The following is a 22,761-nucleotide window of genomic DNA, read 5'->3' as shown; positions in this document are numbered from 1 at the left end:
TTTGGTTTTTCGAGACAGGGTTTCTCTGTGAATCCCTGGCTGTCCTGGAACTCACCCTATAGACCAGGCTGGCCTCGAACTCTCGAACTCAGAAATCCGCCTGCCTCTGCCTCCCAAGTGCTGGGATTAAAGGCGTGCGCCACCCTGCCCGGCACTTTTTTCTTTTAATTTGTTTAGATGTGTTTATTTTATTTTTATGTGTATGAATGCTTTGCCTGCATGTATGTCCATGTGTACCATTTGTGTGCCTGGTAGCCCCATAGATCAGATGAGGGCATTGAATCCCCTGGAACCGGAGCTGTGGGTAGTTGTAAGGCATCATGTGGGTGCTGGGAACTGAACCTGGTCTTCTATAAGACAAGGAGTGCTCTTAAATGGTGAGCCATCTCTCCAGGGCCCCTTGATTAAATTCTTAATCAATGAGTAACACATAAATAAAAAAAATATAGGTGTGATGGCTAATCTTAGTCGGCAACTTTACACACTTGGGAAGAGAGAACCTCAACTAAAGAACTGTCTCATGAGACTGGTCTGTGGACATATGTGTAGTGGCATTTTCTTGACTGCAAATTAATATAGGAGGGCCCAGGCCACTGAAGGCAGTGCCATTCCTAGGCAGGAGAGTCTGGGCTGTAAAAGAAAGGTAGCTGAAGTGAGCCTGAAGAAAGCGATTAAGCAGCATTCTTCTATGGTCTCTGCTTCAGTTTCTACCTCCAGGTTCTTGCCTTGAGCTCCTGTCCTGGATTCTCTAATGATGGACTGCAACCTATAAGCTAAAATATTCTCAACAAGTTGCTTTTAGTTGTGGTTTATCACAGTAACAAAAAGTAAACTAGTACAAAAGGTGACTTGTTGAGAACAAATTATTATTTTCTGGTTTAAATATTAATGTTCCATTTATTGTTTTACTTTATTCCTTTAACAATATAATGTAATGTAACATGAGGCAAGAATTTAGATCACCAGTTTATAAAACAGAACCCTGACAATTTGAGAAGCTAATGATCAGAAAACTTACTTTCCTAAACTTATAGAACTAGTAAATGGTGGCGCTGACAACCGTACTCAAGAGTTCTTATTCTTAGACATAGCACTTTAAGTAAGTGAAGATATAAAACTTAAAGTTAAGTTTACATTTATCTATAATGTCTTAAAAAAAGGACACACATATAGACACACACACACACACACACACACACACTGCTACAATCATGGGCAGAAAAGACCTGTCAGACAGCTTACCAAGTTGAGAGTAATCGCAATACCCCTAGTTTCCATTATCAGATAGAGTCAAGCAACATAAATTTTTATAAATGTTTCTAACCAAGTAATAACAAATATGTGCACAGATATACTATAAACATGACACCTTTTCAAATTAATTGTTTTAAATATGATGTTTTATCAGTGAACCATAAAAGAATATATTTTCAAAGAAAGAAGTCCAATGAACATCCTCATTTGGTAGTCTCACTCTTTTCATTACAGCCAAGTACACCATCATATTTAGTATACCTGTTTTCAAAAGGTTACTTCTTATTGAACTGTATCACCAGAAGGGGATTAAAATATTTCATGCTTTATTTAATTACATGTCCTGGCTGTATGGTTTAAAGACATCTGTACTTACGTCGATATTCAGCTCCAAGTCTTAACATGAGTCGAATGGGAAACACTTTGGCCCAAGGGGTTTCCCATTTCTGGATGAGAATCCCAAACAGGTAAGGAGGGGTTGGAAGCACCAGGTCTTGCAGTGACTGGTAGGTAGATGTCACATACAAGAACCCACCGTGTTCTTTACTGCCCAGGAAACTCTGACTGAAGAAAGAATGTCCCAAGCTGCCCACAACATTCCCTAAAACAGAAAGTTCATTATTTTCTATCAAGAAACCAGTCATATTTTAAATTATTATTACCCAAAACTGAGCAAGACACAACCAAACACAAATTCCAAGTCTTTCTCTGTGAAAAACCTATATTTGCAAAAATTTCATTTTGTGTATGTGTGTATTTGCACATGTATGCATCTGAGTGTAGAGGCCAGAAGTCAACCTTGGATGTCATTCCTCAAGAGCCATCTTCCTCCTGTTTTTGAGACAAGCTTTCACTGTGGCTAATTGGTCTAAGGTGGCCAGTAACCCCCCAAGAAATCTACCTCTCTCTACACCAACATCTTGCACGGAAGCTCAGTATACTCTTTTGCCCAAACAGCTTTACTTGTAATGAGTCACTGGTCTGGTGGAGGCCTCTGGCTTCTGCTACAGCATCAATACTGGATCCTCACCGGACTCCTCCCGGATATCCTGTTGCTGCCTGTGTCATGGAGATCCTGGAGCTTTGGTTCTGCAGGACCGGCCCTTTCACACACTTCAGAAGTTCACTGACGAGGTACATGTTGGGGTGGGACAGCTCTCCCCACTTTGCACAGGCCAGGGACAGGGCCAGTTCTCCTGACTGTAGCAGCCAGCAAGGGAGATATGATGACTGACTTATGATTATGCTTCCTTCTACTAGATACCAATGTTATGACTCTTAGTAACTCCAGATAACATTCTTACCCCAAGGTCAGTGGATTCTCTTATAATTTTGAGTCCATCCTTTGTAAAATAGAGTCATAGAAAGTAATAACATAATTTTCCCAACTATGGAAAGTTCTAACTTGCCTCTAATATAAAGTCCAAGGGCTGGGGATATAGTTCACTGGTAGAGTGTTTGCCTAGCACAAATAAGGACCTGGGTTCAATTCCCAGCACTGTAAGAAAATATAAAGAGTTCAATGTTATGTTTCCAAATCTAATAGGATTATTTTATATCTGAGTTCAAATTTTTATCATCTACAACAGTGCAAAGCTATAAAGCATTCCTACCTGCCAGTGCATCCCGGTAAAGCTGCACGAAGTGATTAAAGATGTCCTTGGGCAAACATTTCTCATCTGGTAGACACTGCAGCAAAATTACTATCTCTGATTGCCCCACAGCATGCATTCCTTTGGTTGTAAAACACCAGCATTTCCTGTTCACATCTAAAGGGGAAATAAAAATACATTCTTCTTAATCATTGATCCTAAAAGGATACAGAAAGAAAGAAAAAAGAAAAGAAAAAGAAAGAAAGAAAGAAAGAAAGAAAGAAAGAAAGAAAGAAAGAAAGGAAGGAAGAGAAAGAAAGATCATGTAAGCCCATATAATTCAACTTTAAGTTTTAAATGGTCACTACATGAGCAAAGACTCATTGTAGAAAATAAAATATGGCAATGCCTTTGTTTGTTTGTTTTCCCCTCAATACTTAAGAAAATAATTGGAAGGAAATTAAAAGTAACAAAAAATGAAAATATATTTAAGACTTAGATAGACAACAAAGATGGAGTCCTCCATGTTAGTATTTAAAAAACAAAACAAAAAAAAAAAAAAACACTTTTCCTGGGAACTGGGAAGATAGTTGTGTGAGAAAAATACTTGTTGGACAAGCTTGAGGACCCAAGTTCAGATCCCCCACTTACAGAAAAAGCTGGCCATGTTAGCACCTGCCTGTAACCTTAGTACAGAATGATCCCAGGGGCCACTGGTGAGTCAGTGTAGACGGTTGGTAAACTCCAGGTTTAGTGGGGGAACCCTCAATATCTATCTATCTCTCTCTTCCCCCCCTCTCTCTCTCTTTCAACAACAACAACAACAACAACAAAAACAGGTAGGCAGCAATACACAAAGAGCTTACACTGACCTCTGCCTTCCTTAGGCACATGCATGGGTATGTTCACTTACATGCATATCATATCCATAAATAAATATCAATTTACCATTACTTATGTAAGACTAGAACAAGTATTTTAGCTTTGAGTGCAGGTTGTGGCCAAAAGAAAATACATTTTTATGTACTAGCTAGCTTAATTACAATCCTTTCTGGGGAAAAGACTAGATAATCAGAAGACAACTTTACTTGGTTGTACACTATACAAAGTATGGCTTGTCAAGACTACTTTTACTTTAGGTTAGAAAGGGTTAAAAAAAAAAACAAAAGCAAAGGCTATGTTTTTTTTGCATATGCAGCAAAAAATATCATTCCATGGTGGCGCACGCCTTTAATCCCAGCACTTGGGAGGCAGAGGCAGGCAGATTTCTGAGTTTGAGAGTTTAAGGCTAGCCTGGTCTACAGAGTGAGTTCCAGGACAGCCAGGACTACACAGAGAAACCCTGTCTCGAAAAATATATATATATATATGTATCATTTCATTCTTGACACATTATCATTTGCATCCCAACAGGATTTTCAAAGGAATTCAAATAAAATAATGAATAAATAACACAATGTGTATCAAAACTAATAAAAGATCCTTTTCTTTTTTGTATGACAATTACTACTTTGGGTACCTAATTAGGAAGTACCTAGTCCTATTCATGCCTGTATATACACATGTCCATGTGCTACAGAGATAGATGTTGGGTGTCTTTAATTGCTTTCCATCTTGTTTGCTGAGACAGGCTCTCTTAGTGAACATAAAGCTTGCCAACTCGGGTGGAGTGGATGGTCAGAAATCCCCAGAGATCCCCATATCTGCTTCTTCAATGTTAAGAATGCAGACACACGTTGGTTCACCTGGTCTCTTCTTCCTCCTCCTTTTTTTTTTTTTTTTTTTTTTTTTTTTTTAATGTGAGTGCTGGGATCAAACTCAGGTTCTCATGCTTGAATGTCAAATACTTTACCAACTAAGACAGCTCCCAGTCCTTCAATTAACCCACCACTTTAAGGTGCTTCGGGAACTGTAGGCTAGCTAATTTCTCTCTCTTTTTTGCTCCATAATCATTTAATGGATAACTTCTGTGGGCAAGATACTGTACTAGGTAAAAGCTCTGATGGCTTCTGTCCTCAAATGGAGAGGTTAGCTAATTTCTAATTGTAACATAAACTCGATGCAGTAAAATGAAATTTCAAGCAAAACAATACTTAATTTGGAATGATAAGTGGGTAATATTAACAATAGGCCAAATATATAAAGGTATAATTAATGACTGAGGCAGAAACCTCCATTTCATCAATGAAGAATTTCTAAGGAAGCAGTGCAGGTGTTTCTAGTCTCTAAGGTCAACGTAAAACAAGCACACAGTGGAGACTGGAGGACATTCCCTGCAAACTGCCTCTTCCAGGATAAATGTAGTCTTTATGTTCTAATATATGCCAGAAAGAATCAAGATTTAAATTATTGTCTTCTTCCTTACACTGATGCTCATTCTCCCAGCACCAAGAACTCAATAACTTAGGAAGTGTCACAGTTTGAGTATATACCATGTAGTTAGCTTTTTTTCCCACATAAGATTCTGCACATAAGATGATTCTCCACATACGATGACTAAAGCTTCTGGATCTTAAGATGTACCATGAACTGTTTGCTCCCCTGGGTAACTTACTCACAATTATTCTAGTCATTCATTGTAACTTAACATACCCATTTCATCACTGCAAGACTTATTTGACTTTCCTCCATGGAGAATTCACCTATCTCATCTCTGTGACTAAAGGTAAGCAGTTCAGTCAGCCTCACAGCTGTCTATTTTATATGATCTAACTTTTTCAGAACTGTTTCCAGTAGGATGTGATTATATATTAAAATATTTTTGTGTGAAGATTATAAAGGCTCTAAAAAGTACGTGTTTAAATTATTTTTAATTTAAAAATTCTAACTTACAATTTACAATTTTAACCATTGACAATAAGTTTGCATTTAAAACAAAGACAAGTGGGTCAGGGCCACCGTCCTCCAGTTGCTGCATGACTGAAATCTGTGACGGTTTCTCTTCCACAGCATAATCTGTAAGAGGAAAAAAAAACATTGTAGAGGATTGGTTAAAGGGACAAACTGGGAAAGAAATCTGGTGGAGAATGGGATGATTAGTGACACGATAGCAACAAGCATTTGATTTATAAATAGGGTGGCCCAGGTCGTAGTTTGTACCCCGTGTTTCCTGGTTGGAATGAAAATAAGGCTGTCCTATATATAAACCTTCCACCTTTAAAAAATGGTTTGTTTCACATCTCTCTACCTCTTTTTTTTTGTTGTTGTTTTTTGTTTTGTTTTTTGAGACAGGGTTTCTCTGTGTAGGCCGGGCTGTCCTGGAACTCACTCTGTAGGCCAGGCTGGCCTTGAACTCAGAAATCCGCCTACCTCTGCCTCCCAAGTGCTGGGATTAAAGGCGTGCGCCACCACCGCCCGCCCTCTACCTCTTTATTTAACAAAAATGTTCAACTATTTTAACAAAAATGTCACAGAACAAATGTTTTAAGACCAACATTTAAAATAATCAAAAGTACATTAAAAGGTGATTATATACTAGAAATTCCCATGGAAAAGATGTCTAGAAATCTGGACAGAGAGAGCCTGATTTTTTATTCTATACTTTTAATCTATTTAATATTTTTGACACTTATGAAGCATTACTTTTTTTTAAGATTTATTTACTTATTATATGTAAGTACACTGTAGCTGTCTTCAGACATCCATATAAGGGTATCAGATCCCATTGTAGATGGTTATGAGCCACCATGTGGTTGCTGGGATTTGAACTCATAACCTCTAGAAGAGCAGTCAGTGCTCTTAACCACTGAGCCATCTCACCAGCCCCCGAAGCATTACTTTTTTAATGCATTAAAAAATATAAGTAACTGTTCTCTTGAAATAATTTCTCTAAATCTGGTAACTTACCATGCAGATCACTGAAGTCATTAGTAAGCCACACTTGAGACTCTAAGCACTGACAAGTTAATACTTGAGAGATCCAATGCGTCCCTCCCTAACTCTGCAGGCACATACAGTACTACTTGACCACTTCATTCTTAATGGTGTTGATCTCAGTATAAAGTCAAAATCATGAACAATAATCAGAGACTCAAACTTAAAAATAAGGAAAAAGAATTAAAAATTGAAATTTCAGTGCTATTCTCAAAAAGTGTATCATAAACAGATAGCCAGGATGAAAAAAAGATATCATTTTTCACTGATTAAAAGAAAAACTGATTTTTGACCTTGCTATATCAATGTAAATATGTTTAAAAGTATGAAGTGATTTAATTTTTCAAAATAGGTTATCCTAGTTAAAAAAAAAAAAAAAAAAAAAAACGGCAAAATAGCCAGGTGGTGGTGGCGCACGCCTTTAATCCCAGCACTCAGGAGGCAGAGGCAGGTGGATTTCTGAGTTTGAGGCCAGCCTGGTCTACAGAGTGAGTTCCAGGACAGCCAGGGCTACACAGAGAAACCCTGTCTGGAAAAAAAAAAATAATGGCAAAATTCTAGTGAAGAGATTGTAATATCAAAGCAGAGCCAAGCAATATGACTTCCTTTTAATAATAAACTATTACAATTCTTTATTAAACCATGACTTATTGAAATACCTGGGTGTGGTGGCACACACCTGTGGGGTGGTAAACCATGCCAGGAAGCTTGCTAGGGTAAAGTGGGTCTGAGACTTGGAGACTCAGTGGGTGCACACCTGAAACTTAGGCGCCTGCCTGCTCCCTGCCAAATTCCTGTCCTGGAACACGTGCCACACTCCTCATATAAGGAAGGACTTGTGGTCATGTAGTCCCAGAACAGAGTTTTCTTTGCCAATCAGGTACCTAGAAGCCCTAAGGGTTTAGCCCTTTCCAGACATTCCTCCTTGCAAACAGTATTTAATCTCGGTCCGCCCACGATGAATAGTCAAATAAACAGTTTTGAGTCATGGACTGTCTCTTTCATCAAGAATTGCTGTAGGGAGCATGGAGGAGCTGCAGCCTAAGCCTCCTGGAGAAGGCCTCTCTGCGCTTCCAGCCACAACTGCAGCCAGGCTAAGGACAATCACCGCTAAGCTAAGCCGAGCTTCCCTTTCCTCCAGCCCTGGGCTAGATGCCATCCCCAGCAGGCAGGGCACCCAACACCAACTCCTCGCCTCCTTGAGACTCAGCAACACCTAGTGTCCAGGAGTTTGCCCCCCCCCCCCGTGTCGCCCCCACCCACCCACCTCCCTCCCAGCCCCTTCAAGGGCCTAAGTGGTTCTCCAGCTGCAACTGGAGGCCCGGAAGCCAGGGAATACCCAGCTTCTGGTTTCTCACATCTCAGACTGCCCTTTCCTACCCCTTCCCACCCCTGGAGCAGTGTCTTGCACTTCCGGAAACAGAGCACCTGCCAGCTGCCTGGGATAAGCACAATTAAACTCCCACATTTCACCTCCCCAGGGACCCACACACATACACACCTTCAATCCAAGCAGATCAGGGGATAAAGGCAGGTGGATCTCTATGAGTTCAAGGCCAGCTTGCTCTACAAAGCCAGTTTCAGGACACCCAAGGCCTGTCTCAAAAATAAATAAAATAACCCAAATATTTTCACTTAAGCAGCAACCTTCTTTAAAAAAATGTGTTGTAAGGAGTTCTGGTAAAGAAGCACAGGGGTGACAGAACCCAAGAGTGCTGAGCTAGCTGGGACAGCAGCCTCAGATGGTACAACACACAAACTTTCCTGGGATGAGCCCCATGGAAGCAGCAGCATTCAGAAACACAAATCAAGACCTAATGATGTCATGGTCTAAGTGAAACCATTGTACTTACAGTTTATCTACGACAAATGAGGAAAGTGTTTATACAGACACAAAGAATAACAGAATAGAGGGAAAAAAAGCAGTGTTACTTTGCAGACATTCTAGGAAAAGGCTGAGAGACAACTGAAAGGCTAAGCAGCTCAAAGTCTGGCATACACAAGTCTTTCAGAGAAAAGAAAAAGTACTAATTAATGCCAACTTAATTGTTGCTAGTTTTTTTGCTATAGACATAAGGGTTTGTAATCTGAGTTAATACCCACAATGACATTTAAATAGATGTAGGTACCTTGTTTTTAAAAATAGACCAGAGTTTACTTAGAAATAGTTCAAAAAGAATAAGTGTTTTGCCATCTATAAAGTTCATTACTACATAGCAAAGGAAAAACATACAAGTATAAAAAAATGATCTATAAATGACAGGTAAGGTGTTAGAAGTGAAATGACAAGAGGAACTTAAAGAAGGTTATAAAGAATTGTGCATGTTCAGATAAATTATCCTGGAAAGAAGGCTTGGAGTTCAGGTGCACTTGCTGCTCTTACAGAAGACCTGGGTTCAGTTCCCAGCATCCACATGGCAGCTCACAACTGTCAGTAACTCTACTTCCAGGAGACCCTCTTTTGGCCTCTGTGGCTACCAGGCAAGCAGGTGGTACACATAAATTTATGCAGGCAAAACACTCAACCACATAAAGTAAATAATTTATACTGGCACGCCATTAAATATTTCTATAATTTGTGGTAGTGTCTATGTTCTAAAGGTAACTGGCAACAGTACAAAAGATAAAAGACAGGGCATATGAGGTTACAAGGATCAGGGAAAAGACTAAGATGAAGGAGAAATGAAACTAATATTAGCAATTCATCTCTGGAAATGGACTGACTGGATGCTGATGTGCATGTATCAGAGACCACTGTCCTAGCTAGCTCAGCACTCTTTGCTTTTGTCATGTCTTTGCTCCTTTACTAGGGCTCCCTATGTGTTTTTTTATTAAGATGGTTGCTGTATAACCACAAATTTGGGTTATTTTAATAAATTTTAGCTTACTAAGGAATTATGATGGTTTATTTTATTAATAAAGTACATAAGATACCGGGTTCTCTTTCAATAAGGCTTGTATCTGTTAAATTCAGTTGCTTATGCCATCTTCTACCAAGAAAGAACAAATACGATTGTATATCTATTTAATTAAAACATATTACAAGCCTATGCTACCACACCCAGCTAAAAGATACTTTTAATAGCAAATCTGCTGCTTAAGTCCTCCTGATGTATCTTCCTGAAGGTATTATCATACTTCAAAACGAAAGGTAAATTAGCATCCTGAGTGTACCTGGCTGAATTCTAGAACCACAAGCAACTCTTGAGAGCTTGGTAAATTTTGAAATATCTTTCTAGAGACTAAAAATGACATTATACTAAAAACCATAAACACTTACACTAGAATAGTCACAGCCACGTTTTTCATGGAAATGGGGAAGCTGTATTTGTTGTCAGACAGAAAAATGGCTATCATTGATCATCCTTTCCTTAAACAGAAAGCAATGTGTGGCATGTATTAACTATTCTCTCCAAACACTGAAGTCCACATACCTCCTTTCACACCAGTGGAGATGAGGATGGGAGGAAGGCCATCTTCAGGAATAAGGTTCATTGCACTTCCAACAGGACTTCCTACCTGAGTAATGCTCCCAGAGAATAGAGAAATATCAGCCTAGGACAAGCAAATCATCAATGTGAACATTAGAGTGTATGCAAGACTCGAGGAAAATAGGACCTATTTGGGTAAACACTTGAAAGTTATTCTTTAAAAAAAAAAAATAAAGACAAAGTCTCACTATGTAGCTATGGCTGTCCTGAAACTCACTATATAGACCAGGCTGGCCTCAAACTCAAAAATGTTACCTGCTTCTGCCTCCCAAGTGCTGGGAATAAAGGTGTGGGCCACCACACCAGGTGCCCCTTAAATTCCTGAGACAGGATCTCTAGCCCAGGCTGTCCTCAAACTCACTACATAGCTAAGGATGACTTTAACTCCTGATTCTTCTACCTCGATTACAGGCATTCAATACCATGCTCAGTTTATGTAGTGGTGAAAACTGAACCCAGGGCTTTATGCATGCAAAGCAAGCACTTTACCAATTGTGCTACGGCCTCAGCGTCAGTAAAGTTAATCTTAACAACATGCAATTACAATCACTACAAAGTCCACAAATAATAGGGAGATAAATATTTGAACAAGTCTTTCTTTCTTTCTTTCTTTCTTTCTTTCTTTCTTTCTTTTTTTTTTTTTTTTTGGTTTTTTGAGACAGGGTTTCTTTGTATACCCTGGGCTTTCCTGGAACTCACTCTGTAGACCAGGCTGGCCTCGAACTCCGAAATTCGCCTGCCTCTGCCTCCCAAGTGCTGGGATTAAAGGCGTGCACCACCACTGCCTGGCTGAACAAGTATTTCTAAACATATATTTAAACAATAACAGTTTCTGGAAACTTTAGAAGTACACACTTTTGGACTGGAGAGATGGCTCAGTGGTTAAGAGCACTGGCTGCTCTTCCAGAGGTCCTGAGTTCAATTCCCAGCAACCACATGGTGGCTCACAACCATCTGTAATGGGAACCAATGCCCTCGTCTGGTGTGTCTGAAGACAGCGACAGTGTACTCATATACATAAAATAAATCTTAAAAAAAAAAAAAGAAGTACACAGTTTATCCAATAATGTGAGCTGTGATCTTTGGATGATCATGATATAGGTTCACCAACTGCTTAATTCTGGGATGACATTGATAATGATGGACAGCATATATGTATGAGGACAGGGTACGTGAGAAACCTCTGTCTTCTTTGTTGTTTGTTTGGGTTGTTTTGTTTTGAGACATAGTTTTAGTGTGCAGCCCTGGACGTCCTGGAACACACTATGCTGACCAGGCTGTCTTGGACTTTGCTCCCAAGTGCTAGAATTAAGATGTACATCACTATGCTCAACTTAGTACTCTTTCCAATTTGCCATGAGTCAAAAACTTCTTTCAAAGGTTTCATAAAAATGTATCCAAACTCTTATCCCTTAATTAAAATGTAGAAAGCCAGGACTGGTGGCACAGGAATGTAACCCCAAATACTCTAGAAGCTGAGGCAGGAAGATGGAGTGTTCAAGGTCTGCTCCAGCTAAGAAAGAGATCAAGACCAGCTCGCAACTTAGTATGCTCCCATTCCAGAGTAAGGATTTTTAAAGGGGCTGGATATGTCTTTCAGTGCTAGAACTTTCTTAATCCACCATTTACAAGGTTCTGGATCCAATCTCCTAAACCTGAACAAGAGTAAATAAATAAATAAACAAATAGGAAAGGGTATTTTCTGTGTTTCTGAATATTAGATCTTGATTAAAAAAAAAAAAAAAGTCTCTATCTGCATGTACACTTGTATGCCAGAAGATGGCATCAGCTCCCATTATAGATGGTTGTCAGCCACCAATGTGGTTGCTGGGAAATGAACTCAGGACCTCTGGAAGAGCAGCAGGTGCTCTTAGTCGCTGAACCATCTCTCCAGCCCTGAATATTAGGTTTAAGGAAAGAAAATCCCATTAGTTTCAAAATAATAACTGACTTCTACAGATATGAAAGTGACTATCTACTATGAGCTAGTATCATAAAGTAAACGGTGAGCCTTCCATCCAGGAGAAAAAGACTTATCAATTAAATTTAAACTTTGGCATCATTTTAAAATCTTAAATGGAAACAACAAGTTTAACAACTGAAGATGCTGGAAGAAAGACAAACACAATATCCCTTAGCTACTTTCAGGCCACTCTCCATTTTCCTCCACAATACTTCTGAGGTCACTAGAGAACCCAGGATTTTGATACCTTCTAAACCTGGCCTCTACCTATAGAACCAGCCTGAACCTACCAGACAATCTTTCCCTTGAAAAGAATTTTCAAATACAGACAAGACCAGCTAATTTTGCCTTATTTCCTTTACTTAGACACAGACACAAATGAAATTACTCTTTTAAATTAGGTCCAAAGTACAGAAGGTTTCACACAGAAGTTATTCAACTTAACAAAGGACAGAAGACAGACAGTACCACGCAAGCAAAGTCGAAGTCACTATTAACAGTCCTCTTATCTTCTTACCTCTGCTGGTAGAGGACTGGTGGCTACAGGCTTGACTGGGTCATGTGACACAGCCAGAGTTCCTGCAGAGGAAGTTCCATTCATTGTTAATTTGGCTGCATCAGCAACTTCTCCATTGGGTAAGATCCCATCAGCAAACCAAACTCTCCTCTGCTCTCTGGGCTGAGGCACTTGAGGGACCAGGAAAATAAAACAGGCATCAATGTGACATTGATAATGTTTCTATTGGCAAAGAAGAGGTCACCAATTCCAGAAGTTCAAAGAAGTTCCTATTCATTAGCATCTTATGACTACACACAAAAGAACAGTGGCTGGATGACAGCAGCTGTAACTAACAAAACTCTTCTTTAAATACTCTTTATTTCTATTGGCAAATGCTTAAAATGCTTTGCTTTAAAAAATACAGTAATTCTTAGATACCTCTATGATTATGTTACATAGTCTGTTCTGCATTGCTGACAGAAACCATGTAAAGTGTTTTAAATCCCCAGAAAATGGATTTATAGTGTGTGGGGAGGATCTAGCAAAATAAATCCCCAGTTCCTAAAAATATGAGGTCCAGAGAAATTAAATATTTGGAAAAAGGTTTTAGTATTTCTAAACGGCAAAGATGCCCTGAAGAATACTGAAGAAACACTGATTACTCAAGGAAGACTCAGCACAGACATCTAAGAACTGAGGCGCAAACTGACCAGATTTTCCGCTAAATGTAACTGAAGGGGAAAAGAACTGATCAGGTGCTAGTTTGCACTTTAGTGAAGGGACAAGCTGGAAAATGGCATTTGATGAAACAATGTCCTTAAATCCAGTTTGGAAATCAGTCTGAACTGTCAAAACAAAGAGACTAGGGAAGAACAACAAAAATAACAAATGAAGCAAAGAGAATAGGATTTTAAGAAAGTCCGAACTCACAAAAATACAAGGATTATATTCTAAGGGATGATCTGAAAGAGAAAAGATGGGGAAGAATGATAATTTCAGTAGAGATCTGATCTTCCAAAGGGAAGGAGCACCTTAACAAGGAAAGGAGTATTACTAGGTGAACAGACACAAAATTAACAAAGATAGATTGAAATATCAAGGGAAACATTTTGACAAGGTCATTTTAAGAAAATATATAATTGTTATTTTTATAATTCATATTCTTCTAAATTTATAGTGTGTCTTTCATCTGACACTATCATAACTATAAAGAAGTGACAACCCCCAAAAGTTGAGATTACAACCTATCATATGACATAATCAGAATTAAAGTCCTGGATTTAAAGGTCTATATATGAGGTAATATTTTATATTTTTATAATGGACAAATTAATCATGAAAAGAGAACATGGCAATGTCTATTTCTGAAAGCACTACCAGAATGGACTGGTCAGCAGGAAGAATGCTCATTTTTATCACTTGGCAAACTCCTGCCAAGAACATTTAAGTAAGTATGAATATAGGACCTTATAGGATGGTTTCAAAGTCTACAACTCTTCTCAGGTATAAGCACTGAAATTAGTTCATTCTTAAGCTGGAGGGAAATGGGCATGTTTTCAGAGGTCCCTCCAAAATATCAGGCAATACAGTATTGTTTTACTTGCCCACATATAATCTTGACATATCTCTCATCTTGGTCTTCTACTTTAATCGTCACCCACAGAGGCTTCTCTGTCGAGTTTTAAAGAGTGGTACTATAAAGCCAAATCAGCACCTCTCAGAGGAACATGGTGAAGAAAAGGAGAGAACAGCACATGATCCCCTACCTTCTGTTCCAGGGTGCTTTAAAACTCCCACAGGTACCATCACAGTGGGAGGTGGAGAGCTCAGGGCTCCTGAGGCCTGAGCTTGCTGCAAGGGAGGGATAGTAGAACAGTATTCAGCAGGATTGTTAGGGTTAGGGCTCTGGCTTGAGGCACTCATCATGTTCTCCCAGGCTTGAGCTAAAGCAAATACAGACACAATCAATGTGAATGGATTGCAAAATATGGACATCAAGACCTCGACAATATTGGATAAATAATGCAGCTCCTCATTAACATTCATACTATGTCTCTCCCAGCTAGTGAAGGTATTCAGGATTAGATAGATGGTTTTAATTCAATGAGAGAGATCACTTAGCTAAGCAAAGTATTTGATGAAAAACTAATAACTCCAGAACTGTTGCTATAGACTGTTAGTTAGGTTTATTTGTTTAAAGGAGACCTTGTATTTCTTAAGAGGGAGGAAAATAACTCCAGATCTGGAACTAAGATAACCTTTGCACTGTCTATTAAAAATTAAAATCAGAATCCCAGCACTTGGGAGGCAGAGACAGGTGGATTTCTGAGTTCGAGGCCAGCCTTGTCTACAGAGTGAGTTCCAGGACAGCCAGAGCTACACAGAGAAACCCTGTCTCAAAAAGAAAAAAAAAATCAAAATCAGGGACCAAAAAAAAATTAATTCCAATGTATGACTGTTTTAGTCTTATTTTTAGATTTTCAGGTTCTTTTTAGCTGAGACTAAATCTCATTTGGGAAATTCAGAAGCTTAAAGCTCAGTCAGGAGTATGTGTCTCAGTATTTCTATGTCTTATGCTTTAATGCAGAAGACACCTGTATAAAAGTATCCAGCAGTAAACCATTGCATGGTCTTGGTGTGTCGCAAAAACATAGGATTTACTTGAACATGAAAATGTGCCACTATCGAATGACCACAGATACATTAAGAGTCTATGTAGCTATAATGTTATTAACTAAACACTGACATACCAACATTTTCTTTAACAGTAAACAGGATGGATGGAGTTACAGAAACCAAAGACATCAAAGTTTTATTTCTGAGGTACAGGTAATATATGGCTAGGAATAGGAACCAACCTATTTTTGAGCACTTTAAAAAACAAAACAGAACACCCCCACTCAACATCAAAGAATGATTCAAAAGATTTTGAATATTTATTTTGAATATGAATTTTCTCTAAGGCTAGTAACAAAAGCTATGTTCATTTGAAAGCACTGGCAGGAAGAGGGAAGGAAGAGAATAGGAAAAGGGAAAAGAGGGAACACTGAAAAGCATCAAATTAAATATTGAGAAAGAGACCAGGCTAAGCCATGCAGGAGGAAAGACACTGGCAAAACCAGAAGTGATTACCTTAGGATCCCCTGTTAAGGGCCTCCTTGGCTTAACAAAATGTAAATGATTCCATACAAATCCTCTGCCATTTCCTTCATCTTTAGCTATGCCAAGTTAAAAAAAAATTGCTATCAAGTTGGAAGACCTCATCAAATAAAAAGGTATTAGGTGCTGTGATTAAGCTGTATATTCGTGGCTATGTATCCACAAATGAAAGCAATGGAACAAAAAAACATCAATTGAGCAACTCAATGAAGTAAACACCATCCAAACAGTGATCCTTAAGAGTAAAGAGAATGATTCATGTTTCATCAAAATTTTAAGAATTCAGAAATGGGAGGAAATTAGGTAGATCATAGGATATTAGAACAGATCAGATTAACTGACATGCAATAGGTTAATAAGCCAGCAACAGGAAAACATGACTATGAGCAATGCAGACAGACAGAGCAGGAGGGATCTAAGAGCAGATAAACCCCAGTCTCCAGGGACACAGTTAGCAAGAATGTCCAGTTTCAACACTGTGTCTACTTGGAACTGTCCCAGTAACTGTACAAAGACACATTCGAAAAGAAAACACTATCACATGGTAAGTTTTACTGTATCTATTCACAAGAATATTCAGGAATTTTGGTTTTGATTTTTTTTTTAACTAAAATGTCCATGGATTAATTTCTAGTCCCATAAAAGATGAATAATAATTAAGTTTTATCTTCCTTCCCTTGGCTATATTCTTTTCCTATGTAAAAGATATTTTTCAGAAGTAACTGGCAAATGCACAAATTTCTACTTGACACTTGACGCTAAAATATTTATTTATAACAAAATTAATATTGTTAAGAAAGTAAGTTCTGGGAAGGAGAGCCTTGGTCCAATTTTAATATCTCACAGCTATGTTGTCAACACATGCCAACCCACACCTCTCTATCATCAGACAGGGACAAGCAGAGTTATACAACGCCATTTCTCAAAGGACTTCATTCTTCCCACAGAACTTACCTAGCTTTAACATTAACTCATTAAATCTAACATGGGAAATCTGAAAAGCTAACATACTTTCAAAACATGGAGATTAAGCTCAGGATTTTCAGTTACAGTTATGGCATTTGGGAAGGTGAACAGGGTAAAGGGACTGTTTTTTAGGAATTCTCTTCACTGCCCAGCGACTGCATCAACCGGTTTCAATACTTACCATTCATCAGCACTGAGTGACAGATCACACACACTCGGGCTTCCTTTCTGTCCATGTACAGCAGCTTGCATTTCAGGCTGCAGCAGGAAGCACAGAAAACCTGGGAAGAAAAAGGATATATTGAACCGTCAGGATCATGGTACAAAACAAGTTAACTAATACTGACTAATACTAGTGCTTGCAAAGCACTACCTGATCTGTTCCCTGATTTTCTCTATAACTTCTTCTTATGGGATTGTTTCCTCATTCACTATACTTTACCACGGGGGACTCATTTCCTGCCTCAGGTCTTCATTCAGGCTGTTCTCTTTGGAATATCAAATGTTGGTTCACACAGGCCTTTACAGAATACCCTACCTGTTCAAGAGTGAACCATATGAACTACCGCACTACAGAATCAAAAACAAATATAACAACAAAAAACAGCGGTTCAGAAAGCTGGAATTCAAAACGAAGGGTGAGATCTACGAGTCTGTTAACAATAAGGAAGTCAATAAAGCTTGATAAAAATAAAAGTATGCCAGGCGGTGGTGGCGCACGCCTTTAATCCCAGCACTTAGGAGGCAGAGACAGGTGGATTTCTGAGTTCGAGGCCAGCCTGGTCTACAGAGTGAGTTCCAGGACAGCCAGGGCTGGGCTACACAGAGAAACCCTGTCTTGAAAAACCAAAATAATAATAATAATAATAATAATAATAATAAATACGGCTCAATAAATAGCCGTATGTAAATGTGCAAGTTAAGTATAATCCCTTCCATTGTACAGATGAACAAACTGCCTTGCCTAAAAATACAGCAGCAGGTAAGCAGCTATAAAGATATTCAAACCTTGGATAACATTATTTCTAAATAAAGTTCAAGGTTGAATAGGTAATCACTAGTATGTTTCTAATGTTTAAGAAATAGTGATCCCATGAGGCTGGTAAAATGGCTTAGTGAATAATATGCTATGAAACATGATTGGTGACCTCAGTTTAACCCCCATAATCCATATAAAGGTAGAAAGTGGAAGGAGAGATTACTCTACAAAGTTGTCCTCTAATCTCCACACACAAGGCCTTACACTTATACACACACATCATTTGCACAGTGAATAAAGAGACACTAACCTCTTTTAATCTTCACAATGACCTTAGCAACATACTTCAACCAACTTTTAAACAATTTACTACTCTTTGCTTGCTTTTTTTTTCTCTTTGCTTTTTAAGAAACAATCAGTGACCTTACCTTGTATTAACATTTGAAGACAAAAGCGAGTCTTAAGTAACTGAACACTAAAGGTATAAACCAAAACATAATCTGCTTTAATGTTCTGCCAAAGCAGATCTTATGAAGGTTATTCTGTATACGTTGTTCAAATTCTCAAATGCAAAACAGAAATGGCTATAACTTAACAAAAAATTCAACGTGCAATTTTATTTAAAATAAAAAAATCAATACCTAAAATAAAATTTAAAACGCAGTGTTTTTTTACTTTTCTTTTTTGAAGTACATTAACAAAATTTTCTTTGAAAATCATGACATATCTACTATGGACATCAATGTGTTTCCTCGGAAAACTGGGAACAGATCTACCTCAAGATCCAGCCATAGCAACCACTTGTACATGGGCATGACCCAAAGGACTCTATATCCTACTACAGAGACACCGGCTCATCCATGTTCATTGCTCTTCTGCTCATAACAACCAAACATTGGGGACAGCCTAGACGTTCATCAACAGGTAAAAGGAAAAAGAAAATGTTGTACATTCATGCAATGGGATATTATTCCACAGTTAAACATAATCCTTAACATGACTTGCAAAGCACTACCTGATCTGTTCCCCGATTTTCTCTATAACTTCTTCTTATGGGATTGTTTCCTCATTCACTATACTTTACCACGGAGGATTCATTTCCTGCCTCAGGTCTTCATTCAGGCTGTTCTCTTTGGAATATCAAATGTTGGTTCACACAGGCCTTTACAGAATACCCTACACATAACTACCTTTCACATTAACTTCCTTGTTTATTTCCTTCATAGTCTTTACCACAACTTATATATGCTTAGCTTTGGCCAACAGCATATTTATATACACATGGGACCAGGGGTAACAGTTACTATCAATATAAATTCAATACTTGGTACAGAAACAGATGAGTGAATAATCAACACAATCAGCCAACTATGACTTGTTTATTCATTAGTCAACAAATGTTTATTGAACACTTTGAAGCTGCAGTTACTGTGCTTTTTACTGGAAATGCAAATAAAACCCAGAGTAAATGTCAGGATTCAGCACAATAGAGAACAAAGACAAGGCTGTGTGATAATTGCTCTATGACAGGTAAGGGTTCCTTTTAATCAACATAGTCTTTTATAGAGTGTGTAATGGGAAATATTTCCTTAGCTTCATTAGAAACCACATTGAACTTAACTGTTGGGTCTTATTTGACCATGCCAGAAGGTTGAAATCATAGTAATTATAGGTTATAGGCAAGATGACAGGTTTTTAGGTAGAGAGTAAGAGAAACTGAATTGCATGTAATATCCTATTTAAAGAAGGCAATTATTGCTCTTATATCTGTTGATTCCCATCAGTATATAAATACGAATCTGTGGAGGTTTGAATGAGTATGGCCTCCACAGGCTCCTGTATTTGTATGCAGTTGATGAATTGCTTAGAAGGATAGAAGGTATTTCCTTGTTGGAGGAGATGTATCACTGGGTGTGGGCTTTGAAGTCAAAAGCTCTATCTGCTGCCTGTGTAAAGCTCTCAGCTACTGTCCCAGTGCCACGCCTGACTCCTTCCCACCATGCTAATGGATCCTCTAAAACTGTAATGAAGGCTCCAATTAAATACTTTTCTTTCTGAGCTGCCTTGATGATTGTGGTGTATCCTCTCAGCAATAGGTCAATTACTAAGATAGGAACTAAGACAAATTTGTCAATGACAATGACAAACTTGTCTTTGTCCCAATCTATTCTCTCTCTCTCTCTTTTTTTTTTTGTCTCAACTTATTATTAAATAAGAAATCTAAGAAATACAACTATTAGCCAGGCGGTAGTGGCGCACGCCTTTAATCCCAGCACTTGGGAGGCAGAGGCAGGCGGATTTCTGAGTTTGAGAGTTTGAGAGTTTGAGGCCAGCCTGGTCTACAGAGTGAGTTCCAGGACAGCCAGGGCTAAACAGAGAAACCCTGTCTCGAAAAACCAAAAAACCAAAAAACCAAAAAAAAAAAAAAAAGAAAAGAAAAGAAATACAATTATTTTAAAGTCTTTCTTGGCTAAGAATGTAACTCAGTTGGTAAACTACTTGCCTGGTAGTCCAGGCCTGTAATCTAGCACTCCAATAATTCAGAATGCCAGAAGTAAAGACAAAGTTCAGGGCTGTCTTCAACTATAGCTAGTTTGAGGTCAGGCAGGGCTATATGAGGTCCTGTCTCAAACAAACAAGAAATACGAGGTGTACAATCTGTAATCCTATCATTTAGGAGATGGAAGTAAGAGGACCAGAAGTTGGAGGCCATTCTGTCTTATAGAACAAGATTGAGGGCAGCCTGGGCTACACAAGACTCTGTTTCCAACAAACAAAAAAGTTCCAGTGTGGCAGCACATATTGCTAATTCCACTACTTGGAAAGCAGAGCAGGAGAATTAACCATGAATATGAGGACCATGTGGTCCATGTGGTGTGTTCTAGGCTAGCCAGGGATATATAACAAGACCCTGTCTCAAAAACTGAAGGGAAAAAAATAGTTAACTATCCCCCAAGTTCTAGCATTTACTACATCTAAATTTGATACCATTATCTAAAACTGAAGGTGTTATTTTTTTTTAAAAAAAAAGTACTGTTGCAATACAAAACTGTTTACTTACTTTTTAGTTTAACAAATACTAACTAAGCATCTCTTATGTGCTAGGTCTTAGAGAATACATCAGCAACTAAATCGGAAAGATCTGTACCTCCAAAGAGCTTGGATTTCGAGGACAAAAATAAGCAAGTAAATATGTAAGGAAAATCATAACCAGAAAAACAACAGATAACGAAACATCAAAGTATTTGTGTTGGTGTTAAAGAGTTGTGGTTTTATACTGCGAATTTTAAATCTTTGTTTGTTTGTTTGTTTGTTTGTTTGTTTTTCGAGACAGGGTTTCTCTGTGTAGCCCTGGCTGTCCTGGAACTCACTCTGAAGACCAGGCTGGCCTCGAACTCAGAAATCCGCCTGCCTCTGCCTCCCAAGTGCTGGGATTAAAGGCGTGCACCACCACCGCCCGGCTGTGAATTTTGAATCTTAACTAAGCTCCAACACATCTTTATTAACCAACCTAGAAACTATTACAATCAACATATTTTTTCAAAAAGTAAATTTATTACTGTAGTATAAAAATCCATGCTTCTGGATTCCACAGGCTCTTCTTGGAAAGTGGTTTCTTCATAAAAAGCTGTGAGATGCTTGAAGAAGATAGCTGGCGAGCTCCCAAGTAAATATGGGAGGAAAAAATTCACATGAAACGTTGAGCTTTGTTGTGAAGAACTGGGCTCCACTGGTTGATTTACAACAATTGCAGACATTACAATTTTCAGTGCATCTCACTGATTGGCTTGGCAGAGTCCTCAGGTGTAATGGTTGTGCAGGGAGGAAGAAAGCTTCAGTGGTTCAGATCGACAGCAGACCACAAAACCGTGGTCATGACCTCTTTTGAGTGTAAATTAGAACGTGCTATAAGGGTCCTCTTTGGTCCAACTACTGAGCTCGCTCATACAACCCACTTTCTGTCATATCTTACAATCTGATCAAGAAATGGTTTCTTGTTGCATAGAATAAGAGATGATGACAGCTCAAAACAGTTTTTGGTTTTTTAAATTTTGGTCAGTTCATGAGGCATCTACTTATCAAGCTCTCTCAGCCTTTCCAATTTGTTTGAAATGCCAAACCAGCTGAGCAGTCCACTGATCACTCAACAGTCTACATTAAGCTATTTGGCAACTTCTTGTGCAGCTGTGAGATAATCAGCTTAAATGACTGCTCTCAAATGATTGTTACCAACTTCCAATGGTCAGACCCTGAAAGACTTATCTTCAAGGCTCTCTCCCATCTTGCAAAACTTCTTGAACCACACTGCACTGGACACAGCAATTCTTGGCAACATGTGCTGCTGAGGTTGCATGTTGTTCTTGTTGCTTTTGATTCTTTCTGAACATTTAAAATTGCTCAAGTATCTTTTAAACATAATTCCATAGTACGACTATACAATAGAATAGCAAACAAAAAAAATCATCAGCAAAAAAGTGAGAAATGTGAATTAAAATGATATAGAACATAACCACATTCATTAAAGAATGTATTCCAAGGGGCTGGAATGATGACCCAGTGGTTAAGAGTGGCTGCTCTTTCAGAGGAACTGAGTTAATTTATAATTGCAGAACGCTAGTTCTATAGCTCAGTGACAGAGGCTTGACAAAAGCTCAGATTCAATCCCCAGGATAGCAAAAACCACATCAACAACAAAGAAACAAACAGTAACAACAAAAACAAAATTCTAACTATAACTGCCCCAAAATGAGGCAACCAAGATATTCCATTGACTCTTTTAAAGGATGTGTCCAAGAAAGCAATCAAGATTGACACGACAGGTTGTATGGAGTCTGAAGATAAGGTACACAAGTGTTATAATGCAAAGGTCAAGACAGCACAGGTACCATTTTCAAGACACAGTATATTGTAGAAAAGAACTAAACTTGAATAACTGTGGGAGAAAAGATTCCATGTGTAGGAAGTTCTTGGGTGGAGACACTATC

General features: G+C 38.5%; 1 protein-coding gene across 1 annotated transcript in view; it reads right to left on the bottom strand.

Moving 5' to 3' along the window:
* Positions 1-22,761, bottom strand: part of Zfyve9 (zinc finger FYVE-type containing 9) — a 138,485-nt gene that overhangs the window by 39,255 nt on the left and 76,469 nt on the right. The window contains exons 5-11 of the mRNA XM_028784666.1: positions 16,979-17,078; positions 14,439-14,615; positions 12,691-12,860; positions 10,154-10,274; positions 5,679-5,801; positions 2,868-3,023; positions 1,631-1,855 (exon numbers count right to left, since the gene is read on the bottom strand). Of these exons, the coding sequence (XP_028640499.1) occupies positions 1,631-1,855; positions 2,868-3,023; positions 5,679-5,801; positions 10,154-10,274; positions 12,691-12,860; positions 14,439-14,615; positions 16,979-17,078 (1,072 nt within the window). The remainder of the gene's footprint in view (positions 1-1,630; positions 1,856-2,867; positions 3,024-5,678; positions 5,802-10,153; positions 10,275-12,690; positions 12,861-14,438; positions 14,616-16,978; positions 17,079-22,761) is intronic.

Source organism: Grammomys surdaster, unplaced genomic scaffold (assembly GCF_004785775.1).
Source record: "Grammomys surdaster isolate TR1022 unplaced genomic scaffold, NIH_TR_1.0 100, whole genome shotgun sequence".
NCBI classification, from domain to species: domain Eukaryota; kingdom Metazoa; phylum Chordata; class Mammalia; order Rodentia; family Muridae; genus Grammomys; species Grammomys surdaster.
The sequence above is the reverse complement of the archived record's forward strand: the minus strand, read 5'-3'. Positions and strand labels throughout refer to the sequence as shown.